The sequence below is a fragment of the Primulina huaijiensis genome, chromosome 11 (assembly GCF_012295235.1).
Source record: "Primulina huaijiensis isolate GDHJ02 chromosome 11, ASM1229523v2, whole genome shotgun sequence".
In the NCBI taxonomy this organism is placed as follows: Eukaryota; Viridiplantae; Streptophyta; class Magnoliopsida; order Lamiales; family Gesneriaceae; genus Primulina; species Primulina huaijiensis.
Window position 1 is genome coordinate 21,765,916 of NC_133316.1, and position 18,885 is coordinate 21,784,800.

At 35.1% G+C, this 18,885-nt stretch overlaps 2 protein-coding genes across 5 annotated transcripts; one reads left to right on the forward strand and one right to left on the reverse strand.

Moving 5' to 3' along the window:
• Positions 1 to 2,974: 2,974 nt before the first annotated feature.
• Positions 2,975 to 6,861, forward strand: LOC140988598 (zinc finger BED domain-containing protein RICESLEEPER 1-like). Of its 3 annotated transcripts, XM_073457616.1 has the most exons (4): positions 2,975 to 3,214; positions 3,883 to 5,877; positions 5,958 to 6,026; positions 6,260 to 6,861. In XM_073457616.1, exons 2-3 carry the CDS (start codon positions 3,930 to 3,932, stop codon positions 6,014 to 6,016), a joined length of 2,007 nt encoding a protein of 668 aa, XP_073313717.1. In that variant the 5' UTR covers positions 2,975 to 3,214; positions 3,883 to 3,929; the 3' UTR covers positions 6,017 to 6,026; positions 6,260 to 6,861. The 3 variants fall into 3 exon arrangements, with proteins under 3 accessions (XP_073313717.1, XP_073313715.1, XP_073313716.1); XM_073457614.1 differs by having other exon boundaries at positions 2,976 to 3,214; positions 5,958 to 6,861; XM_073457615.1 differs by lacking the exon at positions 2,975 to 3,214 and adding an exon at positions 3,228 to 3,693 and having other exon boundaries at positions 5,958 to 6,861.
• Positions 6,862 to 6,991: 130 nt separating this feature from the next.
• Positions 6,992 to 11,909, reverse strand: LOC140988599 (probable galacturonosyltransferase 15). Of its 2 annotated transcripts, XM_073457617.1 has the most exons (6): positions 11,404 to 11,909; positions 11,253 to 11,296; positions 9,807 to 9,992; positions 8,118 to 8,696; positions 7,714 to 8,016; positions 6,992 to 7,532 (listed from the first exon to the last, which is right to left on the reverse strand). In XM_073457617.1, the coding sequence occupies exons 1-6, from the start codon at positions 11,669 to 11,671 to the stop codon at positions 7,248 to 7,250; spliced, it is 1,665 nt and encodes a 554-aa protein (XP_073313718.1). In that variant the 5' UTR covers positions 11,672 to 11,909; the 3' UTR covers positions 6,992 to 7,247. The 2 variants fall into 2 exon arrangements, with proteins under 2 accessions (XP_073313718.1, XP_073313720.1); XM_073457619.1 differs by lacking the exon at positions 11,404 to 11,909 and having other exon boundaries at positions 9,807 to 9,987; positions 11,253 to 11,270.
• Between the last annotated feature and the right edge of the window lie 6,976 nt (positions 11,910 to 18,885).

Below are 18,885 nucleotides of genomic sequence, written 5' to 3' on the forward strand. Positions count from 1 at the left end.
AAAAAAATATGCAATGAAATAAAATTATTGACAATAAAATACAATACAATATAACACACTATAAAACATTATCATACGAATACATAAAAAATAAAATATTTTACATATTTATTCCACCATCAAATTGATCATTATCTGAGAAATCAATCAGAAAATCTCCAGCATCAAAATGAGTTGAACCACTCAAAGGTTCACTGTGTTCAGTAAAGTTGGTCTCCTTTTCTTTCCCCTTTATTGATTCTTTATAAAGTTTACAAAGGTGCTCAGGGGCTCGACAAATACGGGACCAATGTCCTGGAGTACCACATCTGAAACAAGAACTTTCAAATCTTTTTGAGTGATTCTCATTAACACTCATATTCTCTTGATGCCTTTTCGGTGGGTGGTTTGGGACGCTCTTTTGAGATGAGTTATAGAAATAACTATCTCGATTATTTTCAAAACTACGGCCGCGTCGACGACCACGACCACTTCCACGTCCACGTCCACGACCACGACCACGACCTTGATTTTGTCCTCGACCAAAATCTTGTTTGTAACTTTGATTTTGGTTTCCAGGTTTAAATTCATTTTTGCTTACAGCATTTACTTCTGGAAATGCTGTTGATCCAGTGGGTCGAGACTGATGATTTCTCATTAATAGCTCGTTGTTCTTTTCCGCCACAAGAAGACATGCAATAAGTTCAGAATATCTCGCAAATCCACGCGCTCTATATTGTTGCTGTAGAGTTATATTTGATGCGTGAAATGTGGAAAATGTATTTTCAAGCATTTCCGATTTCGTAACCTCATGTCCACAAAATTTTAATTGCGAGATTATTCGATACATCGCCGAATTGCAATCATTTACTTTCTTAAAATCTTGGAATCTNCCCCTTTATTGATTCTTTATAAAGTTTACAAAGGTGCTCAGGGGCCCGACAAATACGGGACCAATGTCCTGGAGTACCACATCTGAAACAAGAACTTTCAAATCTTTTTGAGTGATTCTCATTAACACTCATATTCTCTTGATGCCTTTTCGGTGGGTGGTTTGGGACGTTCTTTTGAGATGAGTTATAGAAATAACTATCTCGATTATTTTCAAAACCACGGCCGCGTCCACGACCACGACCACTTCCACGTCCACGTCCACGTCCACGACCACGACCACGACCTCGATTTTGTCCTCGACCAAAATCTTGTCTGTAACTTTGATTTTGGTTTCCAGGTTTAAATTCATTTTTGCTTACAGCATTTACTTCTGGAAATGCTGTTGATCCAGTGGGTCGGGACTGATGATTTCTCATTAATAGCTCGTTGTTCTTTTCCGCCACAAGAAGACAGGCGATGAGTTCAGAATATCTCGCAAATCCACGCACTCTATATTGTTGCTGTAGTGTTATATTTGATGCGTGAAACGTGGAAAATGTTTTTTCAAGCATTTCCGATTCTGTAACCTCATGTCCACAAAATTTTAACTGCGAGATTATTCTATACATCGCTGAATTGTAATCACTGACTTTTTTAAAGTCTTGGAATCTTAACATATTCCATTCATCACGGGCGGTCGGAAGTATAACTTCCCTTATATGTTCAAATCTCTCTTTTAATCCTTTCCACAGAGCCATGGGATCTTTTTCGATGAGATATTCACATTTTAAACCTTCATCAAGGTGTCGTCGTAAAAATATTATAGCTTTTGCTTTTTCTTGTGATGAAGATATACCATTTTCTTTAATGGTCTCGCTTAGACCCAATGACTCAAGATGCATTTCTACATCGAGAGTCCATGGCATATAATTTTTCCCCGTAATGTCGAGTGCAACAAATTCGAGCTTTGTCAAGTTTGACATGGTGGTACTAAAAAAAATTATGATGCATTTTATTAGTTAATGAATATTGCAATACAAAGTAATGGATAAACAACAAATACAAGCATTCGTAAAAATAAAGAAAACACATGAGGAGGATATTCTCCGATAAGTACAAGATTCGTGAGTATTATAACCAAAATAATTAAAAATAACTTTGTGAAAGCCATCTTCTTTTTTCTTCAAAAATTTGATGAAGAATAATTTTAGAGAAGAAGAGAAAGTTGGAGTGATTGAATGTGTTTGTGAGATCATATTTATAGGGCAAAAACTAGCCGTTTTGTTACCGTTTATGACCGTTGGTGTACAAGAAAATAAATGTATGTATTTGTATAATTTTATGGTAATAATATGGTGTATATAATATTAGTAATGTTTTAAATAATTATGTATATCATATCACAATATTATAATGAGGTGTCATAAGATATTTTGTTTAAAAACCTTATAGACTTTTATACTTGTCGTATCCCTTACCGGGAGTGTGGGATGTCGTCTTAACATCCTCCCAGGATTTATAACAAGTTTTTTGAAAAATTTATTTTTATTATTTATAATAACATTATATTATATAGTAAATATATAAACAATAAATAAATAAACAATAAAATAAATATTATTACTTTTGTTACCTTTTTCTTCTGTTTTGGAGCTTGGAAAAATATGGAAGACTTTTAGAGCTTCGTGCTGATAACGTGTTGTGAAAAAGTAAAAATTTACGGTAAAAAGTAAAAATCTCAAACTCTCAAAATTATCACACTACACACTTTATAATATTTTTCTCTCAACTCAATTGTGATTTTCTTCACAAATGAGAGATCTATTTATAGAAAAATTTTACAAATAATTCAAAAATAAAATACATCATTACATACATCATCACGTACTAATTTTCAACATTCAACACCTAATTTTATCTAATTTTCAACATTCACATTTTCAACACAAATATTTTCATATTTTTAAATAATTTTTCAACATACTACATATTTTTTTAAAAAAGAGAGATTTTTGTAATAATGCCTAGTTGAGTAATGATATTTTTATTAACTCATAACATTCGTGGATTAAAATCGATTACTGCTGATAGAGTCGCCTCGTAGTGGGCCTCAAAGTGGAGCACACGACAACAATCAAGCCCCAACCCAGCCCAAAAGAATAGCCCATTGATTGCGTGATCAATCGGGTTGGCGCCTTGATTGAAAAACAGCTTTAATTTCCTCAAATTTCCCTTTTCAATCTCCCAACCAAATTTACACACTTAGCCCAAACAAGATTTTGTATCCTGCAATTTTGGATTGAACATTTCTCTGCGCAAACCCTGGTTTTCGCTGCAATTATTGATTTCTCTCCGGTTCTCTGTAAGTTTCTCCCTTTCTCAGCGTCTGCAACCAAAGCATATGTGATTTGGGTGGTCTGGATGTTATCAGAAGTCCGAATAGTGATTGTGGTCGTGTCTTCCGTTTAATGGTGATAATAATGTTATTAAAAATTGTATGGCTTGAACGGGTATGGATCAATCCGGTGTTAGGGTTTTAAGAGTAGTTTCCGGATTAACCCGAAAAGTGCATTAACTCATCGGGTCGGTTTCTTATATTATCAAAGTTCGGGTTTTTTTAGCAAACAGGATATGGGCTGGCCTTTTTCTTTTCCGCCCATGTACAAAATTGGCATTTTGTTTCGAATGCTGAATCTTTTTTTTAGCTCGAAATGGGAGCAAATTTTCTTCATGTTGATTGTTTAAGTTGAACTGGTCTGATAATTGCACTGATTTTTTTATGGCTTTTACTCCTTTTTTCCGATGCACAAATGACAGTTTCCGGCCGAGGCTGAGCTTTTGGTCACTTTTTACTAATTTATAATCTAGAATTGAAGGCACCAGACAACATTCGTATTCCTCTTTCAGAGTTTTGTTATTTTGCGTTCTTTTCATTTTTCTTTTACCCTTTTTGAAAGGAAATGTTCCCAACAAATATGCACTTGGTTACTTCAAGTTTGTCGTGGTTTAGTCTTTAATCTACGTTTTCAGGTGATATCTTGTCAGAGCCTACATAGGAGGAATAACATTTAAAGCAAATGGATGGCTCAGATGAAGCTGTCATTGTTAACTCTAGTAGATTGAAATCTGTTGTCTGGAATGATTTTGATAGAGTTAAAAGAGGTGAAACATACATGGCCGTCTGTCGGCACTGCAAAAGAATACTTAGCGGGTCAAGTACTAGTGGAACATCTCATTTGAGAAATCATTTGACTAGGTGCCGTAAAAGATCAAACCACGACATTGCTCAAATGTTGACAAGGGGCATGAGAAAGCAAAGCACCCTTGCCCTTACCAAGTTCAACTCAGTTCAAATAAAGAATGAGATGGTCACTATTGCAAGTAACACTTGTGAACAAGGGCCAAAAAGTGGAAATGTGAGCATGGGAAGTGTCAATGTTGATCAGAGGAAGAGTCAGACAGATCTTGCACGCATGATCATTATGCATGGTTATCCATTGGGCATGGTTGAGGACATAGGCTTCAAGATATTTGTTGGAAATCTTCAGCCCTTGTTTGATCTTGTGACTGTTGATAGAGTTCAGGCTGACTGTATGGAGATCTATGGAAAAGAGAAACAGAGAGTATATGAGGAGCTTGATAAACTGCCTGGGAAAGTCAGCCTTAGTGCTGAGAGATGGACTTACAATGGAAATACAGAGTATCTGAGTTTGATAGCACATTTTATCGATGATTCTTGGGAACTAAAGAAGAAGGTTTTGAACTTTTTAGCCATTGATCCCTTTCAAGCAGAAGAATTGCTTTCAGATATAATCATGACTAATCTTAGGAACTGGGATATTGATAGAAAGTTGTTCTCATTGACAGTTGATAACTGTTCCACCTGTGACAGGATTGTCTATAGAATCAGAGACCAACTCAGCCAGCACAATTTCCTGATGTGTGAGGGCCAATTGTTCGATGTACGCTGTGCAGCAAATACCGTCAAGTTGTTGGTCCAAGATGTCCTTGGAACATCACGAGAGATCACTGACAAAGTTCGTGAAGCTATACGGTTTGTTCAAAATTCCCAAGCCACTAGAGAAAAGTTTGAAGAGATAGTTCAGTTAGTTGGGGCTAATTGCCAGCAACTCTTATCCCTTGATAATCCATTTCAATGGAACTCGACATATTCAATGCTTGAAACTGCTTTAGGGTACAAAGAAGCACTCTCTCAATTGCAAGAACGTGACCCTGGCTTCTCAATATTTCCATCTTGTTTAGATTGGGACAGACTGCGTGCTGTCACTAGTATCTTGAAGTTCTTTCATGAAGTTTCCAATGTATTTGTGGGAGGCAAGCATTCCACTGCTAATTCATACTTTGCTGAGACTTGTGACATTCATTTACAGCTGATTGAATGGTGCCAGAAGTCAGATGATTTCGTTAGCAGTTTAGCATTGAAACTGAAAACAAAGTTTGACGAATATTGGAAGAAATGCAGCTTGATTATGGCCGTTGCAGCCATCTTAGATCCCAGATTTAAAATGAAACTAGTGGAATACTACTATCCACAAATTTATGGTGATACTGCTCTAGATTGCATAGATATTGTTTCAAATTGTATAAAAGCTTTGTACAATGGTCATGCTATCTACACCCCATTAGCGGATCATGGTCAATGTTCAAATTCGGAAACGAGTGGTAGTGCTGTTAAGGATAAACTTACTGGCTTTGACGGATTCCTGCACGAAAATTCCGTTAACCAAAATATAAAATCTGACCTAGACAAGTATTTGGAGGAACCCCTCTTTCCACGAAGTGTTGATTTCAGTATATTGAATTGGTGGAAGGTTCACGAACCAAGATATCCTGTGCTGTCCATGATGGCGCGCAACATTTTAGGGATACCGATATCCAAAGTATCCCTTGAGTCTCTATTTGATTTTCGCGATAGGGCCCTTAATCACTGCTGGAGTTCACTCAAGCCGGATAGTTTGCAAGCTTTGATGTGTTCCCAGGATTGGGTGCGGCATGAATTAGAAGGTAGCTGTGTTTTTTGCCACATTTCTATTTGCGAGTTTTGTGTAGTTGCAGCTAACAGATAACTTTTCTCCATTCTGCAGTGACATACTCGAAATCTCTCGTGGCCCCTACCTTTGCCTTGTGCTACGATGCAAACTAACATATTCCTGGTATAATTTTCTGCTTTCAGCTGCCATCTACAAACTTAGTCAGCATTTTCTCAGAAACATTAGAAGCTTTATTTGGTAGATCTAACTTACGAAAAACATGCTTGACTCTGCTATATTGGGACGAAACATTGGTTTGTCAGATATCAACGTTGCTAGCCTTACATTGATTCTTAACTAGGGATTGAATGATGAATACAGTACAAGGCTTTAAATTGTTCAAATGTTTTATCTAGATGTTACAAGTAGACCCTTTGATTGCGATGATTTCATCCATTTGGTGTTAAGAATGAGGAGAGCAAGAATTTTGGTAGGAAGGGGCTAAGTAGTTTATCCGAATTTGAAATTCTTTTGGTGCGAGGTGTGTGGTGATCTATAAATAAGAAAGACTTGCACTATATGTTAATTAGTTTTTATTTATTTATTTTTGTATAATTTTTTTTCAATGTTCCAATATGTATAGCTAACGCAAGTATTATTGCGTTTGTCTCTGCTGCGTTTCTGGTATAGACATCAGTTTTCACCCATAATAATTCGGTTTTTCATTGGATTGTGTTAAATTGGATTGATCTGCTACAAGTTTAACATGCCTGGAATAATAGGCCATGTTTGGTTTTGTTATTCAAAACATTTACATCCGTTTTCACTATATCTATTAAATTATCCTCTGAACAGATAGATTATATTTTGTATTTTAAAACATCTCATAAACAACATTATTGAATGATTTCAAGTTCCAAGTAAAAATGTCATCTTAGCTGCCTTGATTTCTTTAAAAACACTTTCTTCAACACATTCTCAAGCCAAACGTAGCCATTGTTTTCGACCTTAAGCTAGCTAGCTATTGAAGTACGGCGCCAAATCAAAGACTAAATTGCAACGTTATCCAAGCAAATGCAAAGTCATGAAAAATGAAACAGGGCATCACTTGTGAGCAAATACAAGCAAAATAAAACATATATCAAGGATAGTGGGAATATATCTTTTATTCAAGGGAAAAAATACAAATATGCCATTCAAAAAACTGTGTTTAATATATGGATTGTGAGTGTAAATATATTTCGTCTACCTTCTTCTATATCGTTACTTATCAACAAGCTAGGGAGCATGGCCTGTGACGAGACTGAAGGCTAAACCTACTTCCCTCTGTCATAGAGGATGCTCCATGGCCTAAAACAGTAATAAGTAACTATAAATTGTGCTACGGGATATAACTTTATCCCTTTAGCCTGCTATTCCACATCTTCTTATACATTCGTTTGAAAAATTTACATGCCTGGTCCAAAGGTCTCTTACCTCAGGGGACGCAATTTCGAGCCATGGCTTTGCAGGCCCGCTAAAGTGTATAACTGCTGCCGCTTCTGACATCTGTTTATCAACTTGGGGGAAGCGATAACCCAGACCAGCCAGTTGCCATGAAGAATCAATGTGATGCACATGGTTTTTGAATGCAATCAAGGCGGGAGGAAGTGCTCCAGGATGCCATAGTGTAAAACCAGAATTTAGGTTCTACAAAACATGTGAAAGAATAATGAAATAGCTGTAACTAGCTTTTCGGTTAGGGTAAAACAATTTATATGCTCGTATACTTCTAAATCTTTTATTGATTCATCAACTACTCTGAATGTGGGAAACCAATCGATGAATAAACTTAATTATTGAGATCACCATCAGAGGAAGAGATACTCACAAGTTTGAGCCATTGGTGATACACTGCAGTGATGTTAGTCTTCCTCCATTTTTTGAGGTCAAAGATAGCCATCCCGTATTGCCATCCACAATTATCTGGATCCATGTTAGATAGTATGATAGGATCTGTAAAATTGAAGTAATCCTTGTATTTTCTTCCTGGACAGCAGTCACGTCCGCACCATGAATCTACAACTGCACCTACAACCTTGTCATTGAGGTCCAAGTCCCATAGAGATGATAAGTCATGTTGTGCAACAATATCATCATCCAATAGCACAACCTTGTCGAGATCTGGGAACAGCTGCGAGATAATGAAAATTGAACACCAAATGAATTTTAATTCATTCGCAAGGATGATGCATTGTCATAATCAGTCCAAGCTAGTAGATTGTAAGTATTTACCTCAGGGAGATAAATGCGGAGGTGATTCAAAAGTGAAACGCCGCTGGGGCTTAGGACACCTAGTTTGTGATCACAATCTTCTTTGTCATCAAAGCCTTCCTTTAGATTTATCAAATTGTACTTCACGATCTGGTGATGAATTTCGAACACCTCCTTAATCCCGACATTTACTTCATGAGACCACTCGTATTGATGCAAGCCCTTGACTTCAATGACAGCAGAATCTATTGTGTTCAATGCAAACCATGCATGCATTGAAGTGTATGTTTTCTTATCGGTAATCACATGAAATACCAAGTTTTTGGGATTGACGGAAGTTTTAATGGTAGAGGAGATTACAACAGATGCAGCCAGGACATTGTCAGTTAGAAGAACAACATGTTGGAATGAAGCATCGGCGAGGCGGTAAACATATTGAGGCAAAGGTAAACGAGAACGAGCCACTGCATTTATCGCATACTCTTCTGTCAACTTAAGAGAAAGGCAGTGCATGCTGTTGGGAACTCCATGAGCAGCTAAATGCCAGTAAAAAGACTCCTGCCATTTTGCTGTTTTAACCATGTGTTCCATCTTCTCAATCTGCACAAACACAAAAGTTCAGTGAAGGTCATTAGATTGTGATTTGAGGCAATGATTACATATGTGAACACATACCTTCGAATGAAAATTTTCTTTTTATTAACATATAAGATCACATCATAAAACATATGTTTATCTACGTACATATTAAAGACTTCATCAGTAATTGAAGAGGTGGTGGTTCAGGCTTCAGCTAATAATATATCAAGTCCTTGTGACCTTGCAAGGCCTAATTGTTCAAGCAGTATTGTTGTCGGTTTTTCATTGCTCATACTGGCTTAACCTTGTCGCAGAAAAGCACAGATGATACTTAAAATCGTCAATTACATGTTCTCTTGGAAGAGCGGTCCTCAAGAAGGATTTCCGAATCCATCCCTTTGTATCATTATATGACATGTTGTTAATACTTAATATTGGTTCATGCATGGGATCGATAAAGTTTTATCTTTGTTCCTGTCGTGCATCCTAGAAAGTAAAATAACTTGTTTGTTTCGTTTACGTTTGGTTTCCTCTAGCAATCTATGCAAGCATCATGTCTTTATGAGACGACCACTGTGAGGATTATGCTGTACTTTAGCATCTTTTACTTTGAACTTTGAAGGACCTCTAAACCCGGAAGGAAAAGTAGGCAAAAATAAAGTTATTTGAACGAAATGGTAAACGGTGCAAACCTAGTACTTTGCCTAGCCGGAAAACACCAACTTTCACACATTGTTAAAACTTAAAAACAACGAATTTCTTAGACAAGTGAAAGGTGGCGTGTTGATATTAATTTTTAATTTTAGATAATATTCCTAATCCATAAAAAGTGGTGAGATGTGTGAATGGCTATATTTAGAAATAGTACGGGCCCCCGAGTCAGCATATTTTTCCCCTCTGAAGCAAGTGGCTTGGGTGATACCCTTATAGTTTCAGGTAAAAAAAAAATGTGGGAGCCGCTACTTATGCTAACAATGGCACGACAGTGACTGCAGGCAATAAACTAATAATGAGAGTGGACATTAAACGTGAGTAGTAGTCAAGTGAAAGAGAACACAAGAATAGGTGATTGCATAGCCAATAGGAGGATGGGGCCCCTGCAATAAATGGCAGTTAATTTTGTAAACTTACCACGGCCTTCGTCTTGAAAGCGAATGCTTTAATATCTTGTTTATTGGACGCCATGTCCTCGACTAGATCCTTGAATGTAAGTGGTATTAAATTTGATCTCTCCACTGTTCCAATTCCGATTCCACCCCCATAATCATCATTACTAGTCGTTGCCTCCAAGAGAGCCCTTGTCAGCTCTTCTCTGAGCTTTTTAAGCGGTGCCACAATCAAAAAAACAAAAGAAAGAAAATCATAAGCAAAACATAACTACTATACTGGTGTAATCTTAATTTTTTAAAAAAGGTTACATATCGGATCCTAAAATCCAGGCTTCCTGTTTCGACAACAAGATTTGGATAACCCAGCATGTAATCACATCAGAATGTCCTCGGTGGGGTTGGAGAGTTTCTTCGCATTTGTTTCTCTATCATAGTAGCTCATTCGCGAAAAGTCGAAGTACCTTTATCTCCACATAAATGATAATCTTTCTCAAACTAAATCCTTTTTTTCCCCTTTTTAAAATCTAATAAAAGATCATCTTCATTTTCTACAAATTTTTTCATTATACATATGATGTCAAAATATATGATCATCCACTGATTTCATTAGCTGGACTTTTTGTCAGATATCCAAATTACGCCAGACGAAAAAGGTAAGTTATGGGTCAATTCTAAATATTATGATCAAATTGAAAAGAAACCTTATCGGAATCAAATTTAAAACTGATGTAACGTCCGGGTATTTACATAAATAGAAAAGAAGAGCAGGAAATTTTCAACTGTACTAATTACCGAACAAGAAAAAGTAGTTATTAAAATCTCATTTTCATTATTTTCCTTCATAAAATCATGACGTGAACCTGTCGGCTCTACTTTTTGATACACGCTGGATAAACCCCGGACTAACGTAATAACCTATAAATTGTGTTAACAAGGTAAACCATATTGGACATGCTCTATATATGTGAAAAATTCATTCGAAAAATTGTTAATAAAGTGAATCGAAATGCTGATAATTGATCTCGTTTGGACAACTACCCAACCGACTCAAACACACCAAGCAATAAAAAGGGACACTCGGGGCAATAAAAATACTAATTTCATCTCACGTCAAAGACAACCCATGTATCATTACATTTTTACTTATTTATTCGATATATATAATATCATTATTATCAAATGAAGGTTGAAAAGGGGATAGATAAGATCAAGTTAAACTAACAAATCGGCTGGCAGTGCAACTTGCCAATTTTTTACCCAAGCACCGCCTGAAGGCTAATAAATACCGACAATCGCGAAATTGTTACCCTCACCCCCTACTGTTCTAGTAATTTGTCCATAATCTTGGGCCTTTTGTATATCTACCACAGTAAAAAGTAAGTATTTGGGTTTACTTGGTCTATTTCATGCATAGCAATTTGCATATGCATCTTCCTAATCTAGCCGAAAAGAAGTACTTTTGACTTACCAGAGCAGCATCGCTCCCGCCAAAAATCCTTAATGTCATACACCCTACATGATCACGTACGCGCAATTACACTTCATCCAACTAGTAAAAGTAAAATTTAAAGATTATATCGATGAATTGAAATATGGTGATATTGAAAAGCCTAAAATACCGATGGAGGAGGAGCAAATAGCGGCGGATTCGAGTACTAGAAAAGCAGTTCTAATGAAGAGTAAAGGCAACACCAGTCCAAACAACAGCACCGCCGTTAAAATCGCCGCCCGACGGTATAATCGGCGATCGAACGCAGTTGATGGCGAATTCTTCCCTTTCATCTCACTCCGAGTACCTCCAACGCCAGCTCCCTCTGCGGCGGCACTGTATGCCGCAACTCTCTTAGTTCCAGTCGTGGATATGTAAAGCTTCATATTACGAGACATGATTCCTGCTCCTTCTCTATAAAGATGCCCATCGCACTTCGAATCTCAGCTTCAGATCCATTTCCTCGATCAAAACTCCAAAATCTTCGCACCTGCGAAAAATTTCATCGCGGCATAAACATCAGTGGAGATTTACCAAAAAAAAAGGAGCAAATTAATCCAAAAACAAGCTTATCCCTATCAAATCAAACACCAGAGCAGGAATCAACAGAAAGAGAGAGTTCATTTAGGAACTGAATTATTTGTTGTGCGTGAATCTATGAAAAAAGGCACTGCGGCAATCAAAATTACCTTTTTGGAATTCAGTAAAGCTGAGAATTGAAGTTTATGCCAACGGCATCAGTATTTGCGAGTGCGAGAGAGATCATGTCCATGAATTTATTCGAGTCTCCATCTGCATTGTTACTGTGTATCTTGAATTTTTGTCAAAGAAAAGATGAGATCACGCGCTACTAAGCTACGTCAGAATTAGGCATTAGCTACGTTTATNATATATCATGAGTATTTTTTAATTAAATAAAAGCATATAAAACAATTATTTTTCATTTTAAAAAGAAATAATTTTTCGTTTCTTTCCTATTTGTATTGTTGTATCCCGCGTTATTCTACAATTTCAATAATTTTTGTTCTTTTAAAATATCTCTCGTGTAATATAACGAGCATATAATGTGTTAATTGTTTGGCGCAAAAAATACATATTTGTTGTTTATATATCATTGTTCATCTCAAGAGTTACAAAATGATTACTTATTTATCATACTTATATTATGTATCATTTATCATCTTATCTAACGAAAATATTACATTTCACAATAATCTATAAATTATGTTTAATTTTAACTTTCAGCAAAATAATAACGTGCAAGTGTACCACCATGTACATAGATAAAATATCATTGAAGAATAAATTAACTCGTGAAAATCAAAATACAAATAAAAGTTTTTTAACATATAATTTAGTGTGTGTTTTGGATACAAACTTAAGTTTTAATATTGAAAACCAACATTATTATAATTTTAATATAAACAAATATTAAATTTTTTTTTATGTTTTAAAGTAAAATTTCCTATTATATATTATATTTTACAAATATTATACTTATAGTGACCAATGCTATATTTGTCGCGTCTATATTTGCACCCCGTAAATTTTCACCGACACTCGGTTTGACTCCGCTTCATGAGTTGTACACTCTAAATACTTGATGTTGCATTTTCTTTTAATAGAAAATTTTAATTAATTTAATAAAACATTATAAAAGAATAAGCAATCCTTCATTATGTACATTTTTTTAAGTGAAGCACAATAACGTGGGTAACGTACAATTAATTGATGTAGGCATTCCATAAATTTTCCACGACTCAATTAAAGGTGAACATCATCCATTAATCAGTCGCACACCATTAATAATGAGAGTCTTAACTTATTACATGAAAATTTCATTGATATTTATTTAATTTTAGTCAAGTGGTAAGGATAGTTTGCATTATATTATACTACATTCATTCTATATATTTAGCATGATTTTTTTTCGGTTGTCCTATATTTTTTTAGTTGGGAAGGAGATTGTTATAATTTGTTATGAACTTGAGACCAAGTCTCAAATTTGAGATTTTGGTCTATCACAAAATCTCATGTTAGACGGTCTCACATATCAATTTTGTGAGACAAAATTTCAATCTGATCTGATTCATGGAAAAAATTTTATTTTTTTATTCTTAGAGTATTACTTTCACTTTAAATATGAATCGAGTCGACTCATCTCACGAAAAAGATTCATGACACTATCTATCTCTGAAGAGATACTCTTGGTCTAGATGATCTTGGTTGTCCTTCTACATTTTTTTTACGGTAAAACTTGTATCTTATTAAGTAATGACGAAGTCTTTCGTTATAAGAGCTGCTAGCCAAAACGGAAAATTCCCTTGTTATCGTATAAAGGGAGAATGGAAAAAATAACAAAATGAATAATTGCATTTTATTTTTGTATTTGCATTTTAAAGAAAATGCGTTAGTGCACTCAACAGTCATTCACAAGACTTATATGGATGGATATCGACGGTGTTCTTTTTCTCATGTACACGTATGTAAACAAATAAACTCGTGCACGGATGTAAATGCGTTTTTGAGTGCACTGTTTGGGGGGTTGAGATTCTGTTTCTTAGTTACATTTAAATGCGTTTTCGACTTTCGAGTACTGAATTTTAATGCCGACGTATTAAATTTCAATGCGTCTACTCAACGTTTGCTAAATGCTACCACATTTTGGCGACTTTGGATACTGAATTGAGAATATATACTTTGTAAAATTACATAGAAAATAATATAATAATCATTACAAAAAAAATTAAAAAACAATTCCCAATTATAAAAAATTTCAACGCTCTCATTAAAATAAATGCTTTTATTGAAATAAATTCTAAAACCCAACACACAACAAAAACCTAACCTTGGATCTGAGTCCACCGTCTGTCCAGTTTTATGGTAAATTAAGCTCTTTGTCTCAGCATGATTTGTATTTCACTAAAAACAGATTAAATATCAACTAAGCATTTTTCTTTTGTCAAATCCCAGACTTCAAAATAACTCTAATCATCAATGACGCACTCGCATGTGATGTTGTAACCATGTTAGAATAATTTGTTTTTCATGTAATGATTTTAAAATAATTGTCCAATGCTATTCTATATATAAAAATTAATATACACACACACACATATATATATATATATATGTGTGTGTGTGTGTGTGTGTGTATGTGTGTGTGTGTGTGTGGAAGTCTTATCTTGAAGATGTCCAACTGAACTGAATATGAAATGGAACTATAAAAGTCAAGAAAATTAATTGATGGCAGAAACTTCACAGACAGAAACGCGAGTTTACATCACATGGCCAGTGTCCGAGCTGAATATATTGAAACGCCATTTACGTGACAAGAGAATAACTAAAGATTTTTTTAAAAAAAAAATTGAAAAAAAAGACTCAACAAATCAAATATATATAAAAATAAATGATATTTAACATTTGAGATTACATATAATTAATAATTGAAATGCACATTCATGAGCCACTCACTTTGATTTGTGATATAAGTTGTAACTCATATATGAAGTTTATTAATTAGATTATCGAGTATTAACCGGTCACTCGGATCTCCACAAACTACCTGATTCTTCTCAAATTGAGCTAAACAATATCAATTTTTTGCTACATCACAACGTTTTCCGAATTAAAAGAAGAGGAATAGCGCGCTACATATAAAATGAGATATACTAATGAATAAAAATGCGGGGATAAAATAATTTGGCGAACTTGACACCAAAAGAGCCATCTCATGCCCTCCTTAATTCCAACCCTACAACATGCGATTCGGCCCCAAAACAAAATTAATGTCTGCAAGATTAAGTGTTCATTGAAAAAAAAAAATTATTTCAACCATTTCATAAATTTAAGTTTATAAATTTATATTATGTAGATAATGAATCATCCACAAGTGCGATGGATACACGTGTATAATTCGCACATAAATTAAATATTGGACCACTATTTAATTACTGTTGACTCCAATCCATACTGACACGCGCGCGCGTGTATATACCTCCATTTTAGGCCTGACGTGACCTATTTATAGCCCATCAGCCCATGGGCAATTAATTGTAAAGTGGCCCATGCAATAACCCAATCCAAAGTGCTGAATTCATACTACTTGTACATCCCATATGTTTTAATACATTTATCATCCAATGAGTTTTGCATTTCTTTTTTTTGAATTTAGAATGGAACATGTAGTGTTAACATAAGGGGTGTTGCTCCAAGTAACATACACCGGACCCATCCAAAAGATAAGGATCAAGCCCAATTAGCACAAAGCCCAGGCCTTGACAAAAAATCTATTTCGGTTAGCCCATAAAGTTTGCAAGAATGATCCATACCAAAACTAAGAAGAATCAGGAGAACTGTGTGAATAGATTTTATCCTTTGTGGAAGAATATTAGTTCATTATTCTTGTTATAACAATTCTGCAGGAACTTAGTGGATAGATGTTATCCTTTGTGCAATCTTTGAATCAATCTCAAATTTCCGCACACCTTATCTGCTGTCGTTTGTGTGATATTGTTAGAACTTATACCTTGCTTACAGTTTAGGCATGAGAATGATAATGATAGCTGTAAATAGTGTGTGTATTTTTGTCTCCGTGTTTCTTTGTCGAGGAATAACCTCATATTTTGGATAAATGATTTGTGTCGTGCTTTTTCTTAACTTGCCAGCAAGCCAGTCACTTTACCAGTGAAATGGCATATTTCATATAAGAAATTCTTGATAGCTAGTCCTCTTCCATGTTGAAGTCTGATGCATAAGTATGTGTATCATTATTGGTGTTTCTATTTAACTGATGCCTTTAAATATTTACGGAATAATGCTCAAAACATTTGTGTATATATATATGACATGCACATATGAAACTTTGCATACACCTCAAACTTTAAATCCAGTGTGCTTTTAATCTAGTCGCCAGATTAGCATGTTATTTCTGTGTCTGGAAGTTTGGCCTTTCATGTCAGGACGTGAGTATGCTGTGAACAGAAAACAAAAGTTTATTCTTGCTTACTTATCATCTGTAGTGATTGCATGCTCCTTGATTAATTTAAGTATCATAGAGATGTACTGGAAAATTCATGCTAAATTCAATTTTATTCAGAAATTGGTAGATCCAACTTCTCAATAGTCAGGAAAATGAGAGTAAGGAAGCCGTTGAATTTGAAAAAATCGTTCCTATTGAGATCAGCAACTCGTAGATATATGTATTTCATTCATTAAGGTAACACTCGATAGATGATGAATATTCCATATGAATCGTATCACTGTTCTCGTTTCAAGTTTTCTCATAAAAATATTGCAGGCTTACTGATGGTAAATTCTCAAGATGGGTTTGACTGCTTGAATTTAATATATACACCTTTTAAGTCACTGGCTCCTTCTTGTTGGCACAGTGACATAGCTGGGATAACATTATAACCAAGAGTTGAACAGTTTCCAGGTTTGATCTTATAAGATTGAATAGAGTTATGAAAAATGAATATAATTTTGTTGCTTGTTCTAAACACTATTCTGATATGGTTCGTAAATCACCAGATGAATGGAGTATCCACTTTAGAAACACGTCCCCCTAATTTTAAACATTTAGAGAGATCTTCCGGTGGTATGCACACATGCTTGCAAGTATTCCTAAGTTTGAAATGCTAAAGATGCTTACCGTTAACAAGCATTACCTCCTCTCATTGATAAATGCTGTGGCAGTTGGTGTCATGCTGGAATTGCATGTCATCCGGATATAGAGATATGTCTCGGAATCCATTGGTTGCTGTTTGAAATGTTGTTACTTTATGCTAAGCTACAAATTAGATATAAAAAAATGGACATGGTTTCATATTCGAACAGAAGACCTTTGTTGCCTAGTTGCACAATTCAGGACTGTCTAGCACACATTCGAGGGGTCTATGGGATGATGCTACCCAAGGTAGGACCCCTAAATCTCCGAATACAGCTTGAGATCAAATATCTTTTAAGTGCTGAAGTTAAATATCCAGTAACATGTAGGAATTCCACTGTCAACGATTATAATTAAGTTGCTCTTTATTTCTACATTCGATGAGGGATAAGGTTTGATAACTGGGTAAGGTTGAAGCATGGATGGTGTCATTCTTTCTTTCTTATTTGGCACCACTAAGGATAAAATATGTGTCTGTAGTCATTTAGTTAAGGTCTTTGTAAGCACAGCAAGGCATGAAATACATTGTGTTTGGTGAAAGCTGATTTCTTAATAGTTGCTATAGTTTATTTTTTTTTGCATGAGATAACATGCTTGTGAGGAGGAAATGTGAAACGCAATCTAGCAGAAAGGGAAAGAAAGATATATATATTAGCATAAATTTTGAATTTACACGTGTAGCAATATCTATTGATACACATGGTCCCAGTTCCATTCATCGGGAATTGTATAAACAATTTGCGGATTCTCCTTTCCTTATGCACAGCTTTAGTTTCAATAAAAAGAAAAACAAAATGAAGACTGCCGCCAAATATTTACTTTCTCAATGGCAGACAAACCATAATTAGGACTTTTGTAGTACATTTACTTATCTCTACACTAAATATCATCCTTATCCACCCACCTTTATCTTCAAGTATACTGAAATATTTTGATAGAAAGATTTGTTTCTTTGTCGATTGCTGATTTGCTGGCCTCCTTATTATTGTATTATCAAGCTGTGAAAAAATTCATCCAGGCCTGGCTTTATCTGGTTCGAAGAAATCCAATCACAGAGAGATTTGGATGGTGGAGCTGCTGGCTAAAGCAAGTCAATGTAGTCCCGGATGTGATATTTAAGTTCCATAACTTACGGTTCTCGACAAGTGACGCTTCTGATATTATTTGTGACAACACCATCTTATTTTACTTAAAGAAATATGCATTATGACTCTAGCATTTGCTGCATGACGTAAACCATGTGACATTTATTTAATGTTCAGCTACCCCGCTTAGATTTGGAGTGTAACTCTGTGTAGTTAGCCAGTATCTTAAACTTTATTTTGTAGTTGTATCTGCATTTATTCTTCCATCAATGTTGGTAATAAATTTTGGACAGCTCTATGATATAATCAATATATTTGATATTTGAACTAGTATTGGACGTGAAGCAGGTGTTTGGTGAAAGTAGTGCGATCAAATATTTTGCATGCATTAGTTCTGAGTATATTTGACTAGACTTGAGCTGCCATGAAACCTAATTAATTAATTAAGGTTGGCTTATTTCTCAGTATATTAAGTAATATCTGAGCTAACATGAAACTAATTCAAAGGATGGCTTATTTCTCAGTATATCAAGCAAGATCTGAGCTAACATGAAACTAATTTAAAGGATGGTTTATATCCTAATGGGATCCTATCCCAATTTTTCTTTTGTTAGGCCCATAATGAAAAAATCCACTTTCTTGCTATTACGAGGTATCAGTAGAACAGAAGAAAAGAAGAGATTTCGGGTTTTTTGTTTGATCAGGTGACACCCGGATTTGATAGGAAGGCCTCACAAACTTAAGTACCCCTCTACAATTTTTGCATAGTTGACGCCGATTTTGTAACATCAAGTCTATTCAGAAACCAATACTCACATTATATTGGCCTATTATCATTAATATAATGGTCATTCCAAGT